General features: G+C 35.3%; 1 protein-coding gene across 6 annotated transcripts in view; it reads right to left on the reverse strand.

Annotated features, from left to right (window-relative positions):
- The window catches only part of ATRX (P-loop containing nucleoside triphosphate hydrolases superfamily protein), a 273,756-nt gene that overhangs the window by 130,470 nt on the left and 124,499 nt on the right, over positions 1–18,787 (reverse strand). For all 6 annotated transcript variants that reach the window (XM_089821112.1, XM_089821115.1, XM_089821114.1 and 3 more), the window contains one exon: positions 7,100–7,219. In XM_089821112.1, coding sequence (XP_089677238.1) covers positions 7,100–7,219 — 120 coding nt within the window. The remainder of the gene's footprint in view (positions 1–7,099; positions 7,220–18,787) is intronic.

Here is an 18,787-nt window from a genome sequence, read left to right on the forward strand (position 1 = left end):
ATTTATGCCCGACCCTCCATCTACAATGGTGTCCGTTAGGAAAATTCTGAGAATACCCATCTCAACTACGGAGGGTGTCTTCTTGTGTTAAGCGCGAGTAGCATTGGGTCTATCGTGGCAGCCTCACTTCCATCGTGGGTGTTCTTCCCTAGCTCGTCCACCGCCTTTGGTGATGGTGTCATGTTTAAGATTGTTGCCTGTAACTGAGGCATTGGAAGAAGATCATTTAGTTTCATAGGAGCCTCAACTTGCATGACCTGTCATATAATGTTTTGTTCTACCTGGTTCCTCCTTGAGGTACTAGCAGTGTCCTTCATTTACATTCTTTCGGCCTCCGTCTCTTTTTTTATTTCTACTTTTGTCAGTTGCATCCTTTTCTTTTTCTCTTCCGAATCTAGGTATGTTGCATTTTCCCTTGTGCATGAGTGATTGCTAATGTTACTTCCTCACACCTTTCTATGATCAACAGGTTAACCCTGGGTTTAAGGCATTTCGAATCATCGTGGTCTCCAGGACCACACCATCTGCACAATAGTTGTGGTGTTCCCTTCATAGTACAACCCTAGCAAAGTGGCCCCATAGGTTGCATGCACAGTACGGTATCATTGGTCGTCCGATTGGATCGTATTGTATCCAACAACGGCCCTTGTTATTGTTGTTGCCTCCTCTTCCGTGTCAGCTGTTTCCATACCCTCCTGAAGTTGCAACGTCACCATTTGTATTTGTTCTGTAGCTCCCAAGCTGGACTCTTCTTGCGTTAGTAGCACTTGCTACTGACCCTTTGTTTTCCTAATGAACAGGCATTCCTTGGTGGAATGTTCGACGATCTAGTAGATATCACAAAACTAGTTCTTGGGGCAAGAGCCCTTTGTGTAGCCCTCCTCCTTGCAATCCGTACACCATACTTCCCCTCTATTTTGGCCAAGGCTTTTTTTCATGTTTTTAAATTATTTTATCATATGGAGCATATATTTCTGTAATGCCTAAACATTTTTATCCTCATCACTACTTTCGGAAGAAGAGTCTTCCAAATCCAAAGATCTATCTTTCTTCTTTTTCCCAGTTTTGTGTTCACTCTTTAAGTTCATTGTGCAGTTATATGCATCAATGTACGACTCCAGGGGTACTATTTTTATCTTTTTACGTAATATTGGTCATAGCCCTTCGACAAACCATCTTTTCTTCAACCTATCGGCTAGTGGGCTTTCCATCTTTCCTAGCAGCTCCTTCACTCTCTTCACGTACATGCAAACTGTCTCATTCTTCCCTTGCTTTGTACTATAAATCTCCGCTACGATCTCATTGTCATCACTAAGTAGTCAAAATTCTATTGTAAATTCTTTCTTGACGTCCACCCATGTGGCTAGCTTCTTTTGGTCAATGTCTAAAAAGTAAAAACCAATCAATTGCTACACCTCGTAGGGTAGTTGGAAACTATTGGATCCAGTCGTCTTCGTCTATTATGCCATTTGCAGTCCATATTGTTTCACATGTTTTACATTGTTGAACTGGATTGAGCATCCCGTCGCCATTAAATTTAGGTAGCTTTTCCTTTGGCCCTACCATTCTTAACTTTTCCCTTGTTTGTTGCATTTGTGCTTGTTGTGCATGTTGTTCTGCACACCCGCATTGTCCTACACACCTGCGTTGCCCTGTGTACCTGCGGTGTTCTACATACCCGCGTTGTTCTGCACAACTGCATTACTCTAGACAACCACGTTACTCTGTAGTGTGAAGAGTTTTTCTAGAAGTGAGGTTGTTCGTTTATCAAGTTGTATTCATTTGTCTAGTGTATTGGGGACGAAGAGTTCACTAGGCGCTCGCGCTCCTTTGGCACCTCGAGGCCTGCTAGTTCATTTTCTTCCATCTGGATCCTCTACCCTTGGCGTATACAAGTTTATAAACTCCTCCCTCGTCTCTTAAACCAAATTCAATCTTTGCCGCGTCTCCTCGAACAAGTCCTCAATAATTCTTGGTCGGTTAGGCGAATGCACTCCGTCAGTCAGTACTCCTGTGTCACCACCTTGGTGCCCATCGGCGAGTTGTTGGAATTTTTGCCTGTTGCGTGAGGATTAATGCTTCCCGTGATGTGGGCACATCATCCTTTCCTTTTATTTTATTTCGATCTTTATTGAGCAACTTCAACATTAATCTTCGGAACACATCTTTGATACCAGGTTTGATAGGCAACAATGCCAAATGTTTACCATACAGGGTAAAAGGATAGTTATTGCATTCAGAGACTAGAGTATGACATAGTACAAGATAGTACTTTATTCATATAAGCTGAGAATACAATCACAAGTACAATGATGATTCATAGTTCAATTCGGACGATGTACATATATCCTGATGGGGTGATTCAATTGTCACGCAACCTTTCAAACGTTAACTAATCCTGTCTGCTATGTTTAGACTTTTGCCAACAACAATTTGGAGGCTTCTTGTGTTGCAGAGATGACTTCCTATTTATTATCAATTTCTCTTAAATTTGGTTGGGCTCAAATTGAAGATTATTTGTCATTACCGCGGAACAGTCCGGTTCAAGTGATGTTTCAATATGTCCCAGCTCAAGCTGCTTTCTTTTTTCCATATAAAAAGCTCTAAGAAGTATCGAATATTATCCACCATTGTGATCTTGTGTCCCTACGTGCTGACTTGGCATCAAGCGTGCCCTATGGGTTTGCTGGTAGTTTGGTTTTCTGATTGGTTTGAGCTTGGCATCGTGTGGGTTTCAATATTATGCTGCAAATGAATATCATCTAGTAATGATGTTTATACTGTTGGCAGTTTATATTTTGTAGTGGTCGACTCATTCATTGATATTGTTGTTTCATTCCTCCAAGATGATGATTGATCTTTATAACTTCTACCGCTCGCTCTTCCATGCGAGACTCTTTGTTTGGCAGTGGAGTTTTTTTTTTTATTGTATTCATGAGTGTGATCACACACAGGATTTTTCTTTGAGTTTCTTTCTGAATGGAGTGTTCTATTTTCTTTGAGTTTCTTTCTGAATGGAGTATTCTATTTGTTTTAAGTTTTGTATTCTTTCGCACTAAGTGTTGAGACTTTAATATATGTATTTTGTATTGTCGTATTTGAACAATCGGGAAGTGTTCATTGAGTTGGTTAGATATACACTTTGATTTTGTAATCATAATGAAGTCATCGTTTGACAGTCTTGAAGCCACAATAGTTATTGTAATCTTCAGCATTCATTACTTATCTTGTATGTTTGGAAGCAGATAGAATCTTCAAGGCTGCTGGAACTATTCATTTTTTTTTGTGAGATATTATGCATGTAGGTTGGGGCTGTACCTAGCACTGATATAGGGTGTTAATGGTAGAGTGTCTTCTCTGTGTATTGAAAATATTTATTTCAGAGTCATTCTGGAAGGTTTGGGAAGTGTGTGAGAATGCAATACCTCTCATTGGGCGTAATTTTCAGTTGCAAAAGGGCATGGATATGCTTCTATTCATATCACCATGCTGTTGTAGCTTTCCTTTAAATCAGGATCAAGGATTTTAGTAAATTCATTCTTAGGATCATTCACATTCAGTTTTTGCCAAGAACGCAATCTTACAATGTAAGGATGTTTTGTTGTTCAGCTGAGTTCTTGTGCTTTAGACTAGAAAGAGATAAGTATTCTATGAGTATAGCTTGAATATTGATAACAAATTTTTAGTGTTTTCTTTTAGCATTGATCTCTATATATTTCTTCATTATAGTTGATCACAAGAGTTCTTAATATCTCTCTCAGTTGCAGGGTGCAGTAAGAAACAATGAAACTGTTGCCTTGATGATACATATTCAGAGGCAGATATTTTGCTCCACAGGGCGGTTCCATCAGCTATCTTATTGTGGTGATCAAAGTTGTCTATGTTGAGAAAGAATCTCAATCATTCCTATACATATTATTAAATAAGTAATTCTCTGTGAGAGAAAATCAAGGTGCATTCCCTTGTTAATGGTTTCTTCTTTGTGAGAGAAGTTCGAGGTCAAATCCCTTGTTAACGAGTTCTTCTCTATGAGAGAAGTTTGAGGTGAAAGCGCTTATTAATGAGTTGTTCTCTATGAGAGAAGTTCGAGGTGAAAGCACTTATTAATGAGTTGTTCTCTATGAGAGAAGTTCGAAGTGAAAACCCTTGTTACTGAGTTCTTTGTGAGAGAAGTTTAAGGTGAAATCACTTCTTGCACCCTTTGTGCGTAGGAATGGTGGATCCACCTTCTCTGCTAAAGCCTGGTGGAAATGCATTCCCATCTGGGAGAAGTTTGAAGTGAAAGCCCTTAAATCCACCTTCTATGTAGAGGCAAGGTAGAAATGCATTCTTCTTTGGGATAAGTTTGATGTGAAATCAGTTGGACCACCCTCTGCCAGTAGGCATGGCGAAAGTCATGTGTGTGACTCCATTACTTTAATTTTATATGCTTATAAAGTAGCAATGGTGAATTATGTTGAGATAACATGTCTTAATGAGGGTCTACATGTTGAAAAATTATCATAAACATCTTTGGTTGCAATTATGTGCACCTTCCTTACTAAAGACCACACTCTCTTGTTAAGAGAGTGTTAAAGATTGTAGCTGCGATAGAGATCCTTACATCTGTTTTTTATGAAATAGAAATATGACCCTTATGGTCATCTTCAACTGAAGAAGACAATTGAGATAATAGTTAGAAACATGTGTCGTCAGAAGAGGCAAGCATATGGAAATATGTAGAGTTGTATATTTGGAAATTGAAAACAACTTTTGTTATGTAATGAAGAGTCGATCAATTTGTTACATATATTTTATCAAGCAAAAGGCATTGTACACTTGAACATTTCATGATCAATAAAAGCGTTATTTTTGTGGTGTGGTTGGGATTTCCCCTTTGAGTGGAAGGGTTTTCCCAAAATAAATTTTTTGTGCTTTTTTGTATCTATATCGATCTTCTTTATTGTTGTTTATCTTCATTCCTGGACAAAAAATTAACATAAAACACTAGATAATGCAAGTTATAGTGCCATAAATTACAATATGAATAATATTGGTATAGAAGATAGACAAACACTATTACACGGTACACCATTATCCAAAAAAGAGTAGTGAGAGGTACTTGGGGAAGAAAATTGTATGTAAATTAAATTTAGAAAAAAAACTATACGATGTATATACAAATAAATTGCTTAAAGAAAGAAATATGAATGATATTGGTATAGAAGATAGACTAACACTATTACATGGTACACCATTATCCAAAAAAGAGTAGCGAGAGGTACTTGGGGAAGAAAATTGTATGTAAATTAAATTTAGGAAAACAAGTATACAATGTATATGCAAATAAATTGCTTAAAGAAAGAAAAACTTTGGAGTATTAAAAGCGATGTCGATGGAAGCAAGAATACCAAGGTTACCGGGAGACTGGGGTACTTGGAGACTGGTAACAGTACCGGTACAGGTACGGCAAACTTTCAAAAAAAAGGAGACAAGGGTACTTGAACACATCAATACTTTTTTATAATTTCAGTTTAATAATCTCTAGAAAATAATATTGTGTAGAACTTTGAGAGATAGAACAGAAAATAATATTAAGTTCAAATACACAAATGTAAAATGATATTGTGTCAGACTTTAAAACTCAAACTTCATATTTCAATAATTCATGTTAGATTTTCATTACATATTGAAATGCAAAAATATTGATAGGTCAAAGGCAGATTTAAATCCAGAGATCAATTTCTACTATGTTTGTTGTCTTCTATTTCAGATGTTAAGGAGATTATAGATAAGACTAAACATGCGATCATATATAATGTTGTTTCCAATTCAGGGATCTGTGGTCCTTGACTAAGGATTTTGGCAATAATTGTAAGTCTGTTATCCTAGAACAATCCATTAACTAGATATTCAAGGTTAATGAAAAATGCATCTCTGTATATACATAATATGTGTGTGTGTGTGTGTGCGCGCATCCAAACCTATTCACATCCCCCCAAAAAAAGTTCTGTGCATCCATGCACGCACTTCTAGCATCCGCATCCAGATCCGCACCCGCATCAGTAACTTTGCTTTAGGAAAGCTCTGTAATTTATATTGTATGTCTACAAAATCTTTGTACAATATCTCCCAATTTTCAAGTGATTCTTCTAGGAGACACATAGAAATTTCATTTTAAATCACCTAATGTCTGGACACATTCCCATGAGTGTTTTTGAGAGATGACGACTACAAGTCACGGCACGCGTCCCAGCGATGGGCCTTTCCACATATTACTGGCCATGCTGTGAAGAATTAAGGGTTTCTGAGATATGTTTCTGATAAAAGAGATGACAGCCATAAGTCAGGGCAAAAGTCTCCCAGTGACAGTTTCTTTCCTACATATCAGTTGGTTCGCTGTAAAGAATTTTTAATTGTTTCTTTATCCCTCTATTCAGAACAGAGTAGACCATTTTTGGTGTTCCTCTGTACTAGCTAAAGAAGAAGATAGAGACAACCATGGATAATGTAAAGCTGTAAACATCTCCATGGATTCCAGTTAGCTAACATGTAGGCCTCAGTACTTTGTTCATAGCTTTGATTCAAATTATTGAATTCCCTTTGCATTTCTAATTTCTTACACGCATAAAATGTATAGAATGACAGAACAGACATAAAATGTTTAGAATGACAGACCACACATAAAATGTATGGAATTACAGACCAGCATAAAATGACCCAGTGTTCCCTTTAACATCCCATCAAAATTAAGCTTCTAATAACTCACCCTTGAGGTTACAAAGCTCAACAAACATCAATCTGTTTCTAGCAACCATCCAGTAGAGAATATCATGTCTGAATAAAGTACTGTTCAGAATGTTTAAACACAAAACAAACAAAATATGTGCACAACTGAACATGAAAAGTTGAAGAATGTAATTAATAACAACAGATATGAAAACAATTACTTCTAATTTTGATCACTAGCTGAAAAAGACTAACAAGTTCAAAACAATTTCATGCTAGCATTCCAAGGATCAGGAGTCGAAAGAAAATGCATGTACAAGGAATAACAGAAGATTGTAGCCGTGTCATTAAAATGAATAATATTACAAGAATATTAAGAAAAATGACATGCCTGCAATGTTTTTCCAAGACCCATACTATGGGCAAGTATGCAGCCAAGCCCCTTGTCTCCCGATTTTATCTTGTTTACTGACTGAATACAATTCTCCCACATAAATCGTATACCAGCAACCTGAAGAAAACCATTAAATCAATAAAACCCTGAGATTGTAACATCCAGCTCAAATAGCATCAATTACAATTCATAATGACACATTTAAACTTTTGAGGATAGGTAGATACACCAATGTAAACATAGTTATAAAATAGCATGAGCAAAATAAAACAGATAACTTACAACACATAAAAGTTTTGGATTGAAAATTAATTTTTGGTTTTTAAAGATCATATTCCAATTTAAGTCTTGGTGCTTTATATTTTGAAGGATGTGCTTGAAGGTTATAAAGTGGTGTATTAAACATTGAAAGTTTGTGTTGTTCACATACCAAGAACATGTTGGGGGCATAGAGACCCCTTGGAAGTTCCCCTAGCTGTCCTTGAAAGTTTGAAACTAGGGGATATTACCAAGATGGCTAGAGATGTTTCAGACATATCCTGATCATCTAGGAGCAAAATTCCATCCCCACAGCAAACCAAACTATTTTTTTTAAGATGTTTCAAATGAAAAAATTATTATTTTAATCTTTTTCTTTAGAAACCTAATTAAAAAAAGTATTATTCAATTTTGTTTGCGGCTCCAAGAAAACACAACATGGATTGTCCTTTATTGCTTTACAACTTAAACTGGCATTTAGACATTCTCCTATTTAGTTTATTAAAAACTTCTATCTACAAGGATAATCCTCCGATAAATTAAATGTTACAATTAAATCAAGCTTCATAGGTCCTTGTGTTTGCAGCATCCAAATATAGAATCCGTAGCCAGCTTTCTACAAAATGTTTCCTAGGTAGTAATTATTGTTATAGTAAATCGATGTTGTTGCAGTTGTATTGAACAGAAGGGATGAAAACTGCTAATATAGATGTACAAAGCTATGTTGCCAAAGAAACAATCATGAGCTAAAGACGAAATTAGAAACTACCGAATACACTAAAGATTAACTAAGATGACCAGTAAAGAAACATTATAATATTCTGGTACCCTCCCTTAATTGTCATCGTCTAACTGTTGTCTTTTGGTCACAAATTCTTCCAAACATTATAATGTTGTTGAGACCCTCCCTAGATTTGCAAAATGTCAATGACTAAGAAGCCAAAATCCATCCAAAAACTAATAGAGAAGAGTGCCCCCTCCATCAAAAAGCTTTACAAAAAGAAAAAAGAGCCTACCATTGAGAAGAGTCTTCCACTAACAGTCACAGAATTAGGAAAACAATTGACCAGAAATCATCACAAAATAACAAATCTTCTCTTCCTTGGAAATAGAGAATAACACTAAGAATAACCAGCATGGTTTTGAGGAAATCAAAAAATCCTCCAAACTTTGCAATTGAGCATGATGCCCCAAAGCTGACTACAAAAAGTCAAGTTTTTAGGAGGAAATCAGAAAAACCAGACACAATTTTTGAGATCAAAAATCAATCAAAACCAGAGAACAAAATCCGAGACACAGATCAGAGAATACAAAGCTTCATTTTGAGGAAAAAATGGTAAAACCCATCAGATAATTTTCAAGGAAAATATTATAAACCCACCAAATAATTCTCAAGGAAAAAGTTATAAAGCCAGCAGAGAAGTTTTGAAGGAAACAAAATTATAAAAACCCATCAGAGAAACCTCATGCATTGAAACATCAGACTTCACGTGGTAAAACAGCACATGTAAAGAACCCTTCTTGGTTCTAACTTAAGAAACACCAAATTGCTTTACTTTTCTAGATGTTTGACATTTTGTCAAACACTTCACATGAAACCTTTGTCTAGCTGTCTTTTATTTTCAGATTATATTAACTTACTTGAAATGATTTAAAATGAAGTTTAAATGTTTGCAAATGATTACTGAAAAATCCAGGTAAAGGATTGGAACACAAATGCAATGCTTTTAACCATTTCAATGCATAAATATGCTTTTTACATACTAAATGTGCATCTAAAGCCAATAGACATTTTTACAAACAATTGGCACACAAATCTAACTTATTACACAGAGAACATGACAAATGTGTGCGGCCTAGAGGAAATTGCAGAAGGGGTAGATTGACCACAATCAAGAGCCTGCAACCCTGACGTGTAGCAGCTAATGCAAAAGGAAGAAACTGCTAAAAGTCTGCTAAAGCTTTTATCAGATTTATCTGTATTTCAGATAAAAGAATTTCTTCCTTTTGTTTACTTTAAACTGTAATTGCACACGTGAGATTTGTATACTTATCAGAATTTTCTGATAGTATTATAATTTAATATTAATAAGAAACCAAACTGAAATATTATAATGAAAACTGTCTAAAGAAATCTCCAAAGAATCTGAAACAAGTGGATCAAATTTATCTGCAATATATCGCCGAAGAAGACATTATGTAATTGGTGTTCATTCTGGTTTACATTGCAAATTTTCCACCCAATATACGGGGTGGCGAAGAGTCACACCTGATAGAAGTGACTCAGCATAGAGTCACAACCATTGGCTCATGACTTTTCAAGTCAACCCAAACACAATACATGCCGACCACAATACAAGTGAACCGGTCAATAGGAAATTTGCATTAATTGGTCAACATACAAATTAATGGTCTAAGTTAGATTTATTATTATTATTGATATGCAATCAGATCAAGGAAATGAAATAAATATATATGTGTGTGTATATGAATATCAATATATATATATATATATATATATATATATATATATATATATATATATATATATATATATATATATATATATATATATATATATATATAATTTGAATTGCATATCTAAATAATAATAATAGTATATTAGATACACATATATCTTTCATTTATTTTATACGACTTTGCTATAAAACCTTAACACTCCCTCTAAGTTAAGAAGGAAAAATGCATTGATATTACACCATTGGTAATATACACACGTAAGATTCATATCATATTTTATTTTATTTCACAATTTATGTTTATTCTACTAGACTATAACATTAACACTCCCTCTTAGACTAGAAGGATAAACACAATTATTACACCATTAGTAATATCCGAATGGCAAAATTTAAGGATATCTTTGATCAAAAGATCTCCACCATTTTGATATTGCGTTTGATATTATGAGTATTGGCCTCCAGAATATCAACGCATGTGACATGATATTCACTAAGTACTCAATAAAGTAATGGCATGCAGAATATCAACACATGAAATTCACCAAATATCTATCATATATCTATACAAACAACTCATATAACATCAAGTGAATGACATCTAACACTTGGTGATTTACAAGATCTAATCTATCATGATATGTTACAACATCTACATAAAATGTATACATTAATTTAAGTTATTGTAGGATCGTCACCTTCCAATAACTTCTACAAATACAAGTGATAATCATTTTGAAGTCATCACTTTCTCATGATGTACGCAGGGCCCAAATAGTCATGAAATAACACTCATAAAGTAATTTGTTAGTAAAATAATCAAATATCTTGACTCTTCTCAGTAATTAAAACATGCCAAGTTTACCTTTGAAGTATTCCACCTTTGTTCTTGCAGGACATTTGGTGAGGATAGTAAAGAACAATGAACTCCCTCTCAATGTGAGATTCTTCTTTTAAAGAATCATCTTCATACATCAATCTTATGAATATGATCTCTTATCTATCCTCTTATGTTGGTACATTAGATCAATGGACGAAATCATCACCAATAGTCATGTAAAATCAATATGGCGTCATCCCCCACAGAAGGCACAATCAAAACCAAGAGAAGAGTTGTCATGACATAGCCTTGGTGATGATTGCTGACATTCAGTGAAATCTAGATCCAACGTGGCAACCAATGGAGACCTTCAGTGCTCAACTCGGTCTGCAAACCACCATCATCAGACATTTTGTTCTTGAAGCTCGATTTGTGACAAGCCTTCAACAACAACCAATAAAGACCATGCCCCAAAGATCTGCGGCATTGTAATTTTCTCTCGTTCGCCCAATTTACCAGATGTCAAGCTCATGCCTATACAGTCAGATCATTCCGAGATCCTGAGTGCGACTAGAACACATAAGGCTCATAAACCCGTAGCAAGGGAATCACATGCGATGTAAAGACACCTTCAATCTGGAAACAAGCTCTTTTCATTTGATCCAAGCCACATTGCCCAAAATCAGCAAGTCAAAAATCCTTTCACAACGAGATCCATTGAGTAGTCATTTTGCACGCCAAGCCAATTGTTCCACAATGAAATCTCAAACAATTTAAATCAATGTCTTTCATATTGGAATTACTACCTCTATTTATCTGATCGGATCTACCTTCAAGCTATGTAGATTTTTATGAAAGGAACATGGATTTGATACCATGTTAAAGCTTATCAAACTTATCTATTTTAGATAAAAGAATGTCTTCCTTTTATTTACTTTAAAGTGTGATTGTGCATAGGAGCTTTGTATATTTATCAGAATTTTCTGATATTATTATAGTTTCATAATAATAAGAAATCAAACTGAAATATTATAATGAAAATAATTTAAAGAAATCTCGGAAGAATCTATAACAAGTGGATTGAATTTCTCTGTAGTATATCACCAAAGAAGACATTATGTATTTGGTCCAGAGTAACGAGAATTGCCGCTATTCAAGCAATTTTTCTGGTTTGGTGATCTGAGGAAGGTTGGGCAATTTTTGCTGAGTCCACAAATTGGATCAGTGGTTTTTGTGGTGAAAATTGCCCAAACCGGCGATTCAAGTAAACATCGCCAAAATCACCCAAAACCAAGTCAAAAAATAGGTCGCGCGGCTACACATTTGAATGACTTAAAAACAAAAAAAATTACATGCAAGTTTATATACAATCATGCATTTGTCCTCACCACAATGAGGAAATACACGGGAAATAGGGAGTTAGCTCGTTTAGGCATCATGAGGTTTGACTTGAATTTCATCATACTAAAGTCCTCAGTGACATCAAGGGAAGAATTGAGGTGCATGGTTGTTGGGGAGGATTGGATTTCCTCTTCCTATGCTATGACCACCGCAAAATAGATGTGACGAATAGCCTCTTTGATGAGGATGGTTTTGGGCACCTACTCAAGAAAGAATAATAGTAAATTTCTTACAATTTAACATTTAGTATTATTATATATTATTTAATTGTTTAATGATTTAGTTTTATAATTTAGTTTTGACTCAAATATATTTTTTACATTGTATGCAGATCAGTGAGCCCCTTGTATCTCTCCTTCAAACTGTTGATGGAGAGAAGCCCTCTATAGGCTTCATATATGAGGGCATGGATAGGGCCAAGGAGGCCATTAAAGCCTAGTATGCAAGAGTGTCTAAGAAGTATGGCCCCATTTGGAACATTATTGATAGGAGATGGTAGAATCAGCTCCATAGGTCCATCCATGCAACTACCTATTACCTGAATCCAGCATATCATTTCCTTCCTAACTTCAAGGAAGATGAGGAGGTTCTAAACAGCCTATACATAGTCATGTATAGGTTGAGTAGTGATGGCAGTGCCTCAGCTACAACCGTTGAGTTGGACAAATTCAATAATGAGGGGCCGCTTTTCTCTAGCAGGAGCAATAGAGGCTCAAACATCATTACAACCAAGTAAGAATAATATATTCTTAAAGTTAATTGTTACGACTTATGCATGCTAGTTGATTTTGTAATTTACCCTTAAAGTTGTGCTTGTGAATTAGACTAATTGTTTCTCTTTTACCTTATTCCAAATAAATGGTGGAAAATGTTTGGGAAATCAACCCCACATCTTCAGAAGATTGTCATTTATATTTTGAGTCAGCCTAGCAGTGCTTCTGAATGTGAGTGCAGTTGGTCCATGTTTGAGCATATCCACTCGAAGAGGTGAAACAAATTGTCTGTGTAGAGATTGAATGATCTTGTACGTGTTCATTACAACCTCCGCCTTAGGACCAGATAGATTTTGGTCATTGACTCCTCTCTGATCATTCTAGAGGAGATTGATCCAGAGTCAAAGTGGCTCACTAAGGCTATAGATGCAGCAGTCTTCACTAGGGAACACCATGAATGGGTTGACCAAGTAGATAGAAAGGTTGAGGTTGTAACCATGGCAAAGGATGAGCTAGAGCACGTTTAGGCACTGATAGACGAACGCGTGCATGCACAGAGCACGCCACAAACACAAGCCCTAGTGATATCCGTGCACCCATCTCACATGTGGGGACTATGGCTCATCAGTCCTCTAGGACCTACCATTGGCGCCTTTGTAGAAGGAATACTCAAAGGTTGAGGCTTTGGTTGTGGTCAAGCTTGTGGATGATGATGAGGCTTGAGCTAGAGCCTTTTTTTTTTTTTCATTTTCTTTATAGATAGACATACATTTCATGGATCTTCATCTTACATACATTTATGATTTGATATCATTGGTTGTAAGGATCCTCATCTTACATACATTTATGATTTGCCAACATTTTATAATCCTATATATCTATGTCATGACTTGTTATGATCCTATGAATTCCATTTACTTAAGCTACAATTTACATTTTACGTATGTGATGGATTTATCAATTAGGTTTCTTGTTTATGTATGTTAACTTCTATTTGGTGATGTTATAGTGTTTTTAAGTTATATTCAATAAAGGGTGCATGAAATAAGTTTTAAATCATTAAAATGTTTCTATTTCAAGGGTTTTTTTCACTTTGTCGATTCATCGTTGATTCATAGGCGATTTATAGGCAAGTCACAATTTGAGTAGGTCGTGCCACTTCCGAATTTTGGTTCTTTGATTTGGTGTTCGTTCAGGTTTACATTGCACATTTTCCACCCAATATAAGGGGTAACGAAGAGTCACACCCAATGGAAGTGACTCAAAATAGGGTCATAACCATTGACTCAAGACTTTTCAAGTCAACCCAAACACGATACATAACGACCATAATACAACTAAGTTAGTCGATAGGAAATGTGAATTAATCAGTCAACATAGCAATTAATGATCTAAGTCAAATTTATTATTACTATTGATATGTAATCAGGTTTAGATAATAAATGAAAATATGTGTGTGTGTGTGTGTGTGTATTTATATATAATATATATATTATATATAACATATATATTAGATACGCATCTTCCATTTATTTTATCTGAATTAACTATAAAACCTTAACACTCCCTCCTAGTTGAGAAGAATAAAAACATTGATATTACACCATTGATAATATACACACATAAGATTCATATCATATTTTATTTATTTTCACAATTTATGGTTGTTCTACTAGACTATAACATTAACAAAGTCCCACGCCAATCCTAGAGGAAGATCACTCCAACAGTGATCTTTGACGCTGCCTCAGAGATGTTCGCAGCCAATTATTCTGCCCTCCAACGTCAATGAAAAAAGCCAAAGAACACTAGTATCTATATGCCCAATAGTCTAGGAAAATCTTCCTACAATCTTCAGCTTCAGCAGTGAATTCTTCTCATTAAAACCCTTCTCACTTGGACGCCCAAGGAAATATGTAATTGTGGATTAGAAACACCTTCACAAAACAATCTTATAACACTAATAAAGGCTGAGATAATGTCTTCCAAAACTAATAAACCCTCCAGACATAAATTGCAGCAGATAATGTGATCAAACTGGTATACTTCAACACCAATTTGTCAAACCTTGAATGCAGAAATGATTCTCAGAATCAGAGCACAATTCATTGCATCTTTCAACAGCTCAAAGTATAAAAAAGAATGGAGGAATCAGTCATCTCCAATATCCCACACTGAAGCCCTCGAGAAGTTCACCAAAATTCATTAAAAACAAATGATAAGAGATGATTCCATCCTTGCAAGGCACTATATTTATAAAATTTTAATGCACAGGCTTCTACACACTCAATGCCAAGAGTCTTCATGAATACACTTTTCACTTAGAACCCCTTTGTTTTGTACTTAGGCACATATAGGAATAATACAAATTATTAACTCCCTTTGCTTCCAAAAATGACCTTTTCAACAATATCATGATATTCTGACACACAAGATCATTGTTTCTTGTGCCCAAGATTTAAAACCTTCAAACCTAATTCCAATGAGCTATGATACTATTGCAACCAATTTACAATACCAGCAAAAATAGCAACCTCAATGGATTTAATTAAGTAAGAATGATACGTCTTGCAAAAATAATCGAAACAAAATCTGATAGCACCCAAGCGGTCCTAATGAAGAAAGACGAATGAACCTAACGGGATGGCTTACTAAAAATAGATGCTCCCTTGAAGAATCTTGGAGCCCAAAATAAAAGTCAAACATTAAAACTGAGAGCATCACTCAACTCCTCTAACTCATCTGAGCTCATCGGAACCATCTGATAACTTACTATAAATAGTAAATCCCTCAAAATGGCGCCAAAACTCACTATTTGCCACTAGATAGCCTAAGAGCTCCACAACAAAGGCTCTCAAAACACTAGTATCAGCTTACAACGACCCAATGATAGACTGAATCGATCAGCTCTGTCGCAACTCAAAATTGAGGACATTACAAAGCACATGCAAGTACATTTAACTATTCGAAATTAGAGACTTTCATTAAAACCAGAAAATTGCCCAATCAAAACTCTTGACCACGTTCACTATTTTAAGCAAACGTGTTCAAAGATAAACCACTAAATTTTTATAAAATACTTCCAACGGTTTTTCTTAAATCATAAAAACAAATTTTTGGAGAAAATTCCAATCAGAAGAAGCCCAATTTTTCCTTAGAGATGATCAACAAATTTCATGAAATCCCATCAACCTACTCTAATACCATATTATGGTAAATCAATGTTGTTTTTATTGTTTCAAAATAGAATAGATGAAAGATCCTTATATAAATTTATAAAGACTATGTTTCTAAACTAAGATATCGATGCACCCAAGAAAGGCGTGGAGGCCGAATCAGATGTTGGGTGAGGAAAAAGCAAGCAAGGAAGCCCTATGGATACCTCCATGATGCACTTCCAGATTCCCTAGGCAATTTTCACTCTCTCCTTATTATCATCCATGTTTGGCGCCTTCAAGGTAGTTCTATTGCAAATCCTCTTGAGAAGAAGAGTCGTAATTGTAAGGCATCTAGACCATAGCGAAGGGTAGGAATAATCAAAGTTATTGCCTTATAAGGAATTATTTGCTAACAATTAATGGCAGATTCCTACTATCGAACATTATTGCCTTCACCAAGATTAGGGTAACTACAAATGATAAGTTTTTTGCTAACTCTAAGTGCCTACACTGCTTATTAGAGGTAGATCTTTGTTAAACAAAATTTACAAACAAGCTTGATTTGGAAAGGCAGTGAACTGAATTTCTTAGGCCTCTTTATATAAGCGTCCAAACTTGAGGAGGCTCACTCACATTACATGTCAACTTGGCCTTAAAAAATTTAAATTAATATCAATTAAGGAAAAGAATATCGATTAATATAATCATGCGTAGTTTAATGACTATGGATATTGTTATTTTTTAATATACATATTAAATAATATATTATAGTATATAATATAAGTTTATGATAGATATATATATATAACTAGCACTTGCACCAAAAGGAGGTGCAATGGTTACACCGATAGACAATATATGTTGAACAATAAATTATAGGGCATACAATATAATTGAACTGTTAAGATTGTTCTTATAAGTATCCTAAGGTGATGATTATATATTATAAATATATTGAGGGCACTCATGAAGATTATTGTTTTCTCTACCTAGCCATGTTCTATTTGCTTCTTCACCTCCCTCTCCTCCTTCCTGCTCCTCCTTCTCCTTCTCCTTCTCCTTCCCCTCCTTACCCTTTGTTTCCTCCATTTTCTTCTCCTTCCTTTGCTTCCTTGTTGTTTATTGATTTGTTCTTTTGTGGGCACCATTTGGTGTCCTTGCCGCGAGTGGCTTCCCTTGTTTGTAAACTTTCAAACCCTTAGACCCTAGCTGGTCTCTTACTGGACATTAATAAATTTATCTTATATCCTCTTTTCGATTATTCTTCTCCTTCCCTTCTTTTTCTAGTTCTTTTCTTTCTTTTTTCCCTTCTTGTTCCCTAATTATTTCCTTCTCCTTCTACTTCATCCTCCACTTTCTCTTTCCCTTCTTTTCTTTGTTTAGAAGAAGAGAGTGTCCTATACTACAATCACTTTCTTTACTATAGTTAGAACTATTTATATTATTTTTTCAATAAAGCATGTTAATATGAAGTTTTAAATTTGTATCAAATATTAAATATATTATTATTATTTAGGGTTAGGATTAGTGTCATGATTGGGATCAATATTCAAATTACAGCTAGAGTTCCATTAAGAATAAATTTGTTATTATGATTAAGAATTAAATCAAGGTTAGTGTTATGCCTATAGTCTATCAACTTCAATATTACTTAATTTTGATAAAGAATACTTAATATTGATATAAGTTTAAGAATAGTAATTTCATTTATAAAAAATAAAAATCTACTCACTTTTCACTTTATACTTCAACTTTTTTGACTCACTAGTGCTGGATACCTAAGTGACTTGATAGGTGACATGACATGGTGGAAGAAGGCATATGGTGGTGATTCATCTCAAATATAGGATTTACATAGGGTGATGACTCACCTCATTCAATAATGTTGGTTTATGTTTGTTTTGTAATAAGAATGATCCTATTGTATGGTCAAGGAACTTAAGGTACTCATATAAACCTAAGTTCACTTAGTCCTAAGGATCTTGCATTTTGCTTATTTAGAATAATAAGATGACTCTTGGTGTGTTTTGTGAGTCATTACATCCTACTAGGGTCTTAAGAGTTGCAAATATCAAATTAGTAAACCCTTATTACTGACAACTTTTGCTACAAAGTTGCAACTTGCTATGTAACGGTTCTAACCATTCAAATGTTCGTTATGACTGTTAGAAATGATGTATTTAGATCCTAACACCCTCGTGGAAGTTACAGGTGTGATACGGTACATGTTCAACTACTTTTGCACAAGCAAAAAACAGTTTTTCTGAGCATTTACAGTCTGTACGGAGTTGTACAGATTGGGAGACTGAAACCCTGGGCATGAATTCATAGATCTTTGAGTCCTTGTTCCAATGCACTTGATTTTGTTCATATTGGTTAAGTTTGAAGCAAGTTATTGTCTTTTTACTGTGACTGGTCAGCAAACCCTGACATTGAGGGTTTTGATGGAATTTGGTCCCTCACTTTTCCATGGTTGGCTTTTCACGGCCTCCTAGGATTTGCAAGGTTAGGGCATGTACTTTTAGATTCCTAAATGGCAGATTTTTCTCAGAAGATCTGTGGGTCCTATGAACGTACCCTAGGTTGAATATCTTCATGTATTCAGCCAGTATTTTGAAGATTTTGAGGACAGGGCTTGAAGTGAAGCCATAGAACTTGGTGGATGGTCATTTCATGTTGAGTTGAGTTAGGGAAGACATTCCAAACCATTTCCCAAGACTTAGGTACCCATTCTTGCTCTTTACCAAGTGTTCCATGCCTAGATTGGCCAATTAGACCTGTGAGGCTTGTGTGAGTTCAGGGGTGCAGGAGTAGGTTGAAGCATTGGCATTTGGGTGGTAGATGCAACTTCCAAA

Source organism: Cupressus sempervirens, chromosome 3, assembly GCF_028749045.1.
Source record: "Cupressus sempervirens isolate cs-2001-9-10 chromosome 3, ASM2874904v1, whole genome shotgun sequence".
NCBI lineage: Eukaryota > Viridiplantae > Streptophyta > Pinopsida > Cupressales > Cupressaceae > Cupressus > Cupressus sempervirens.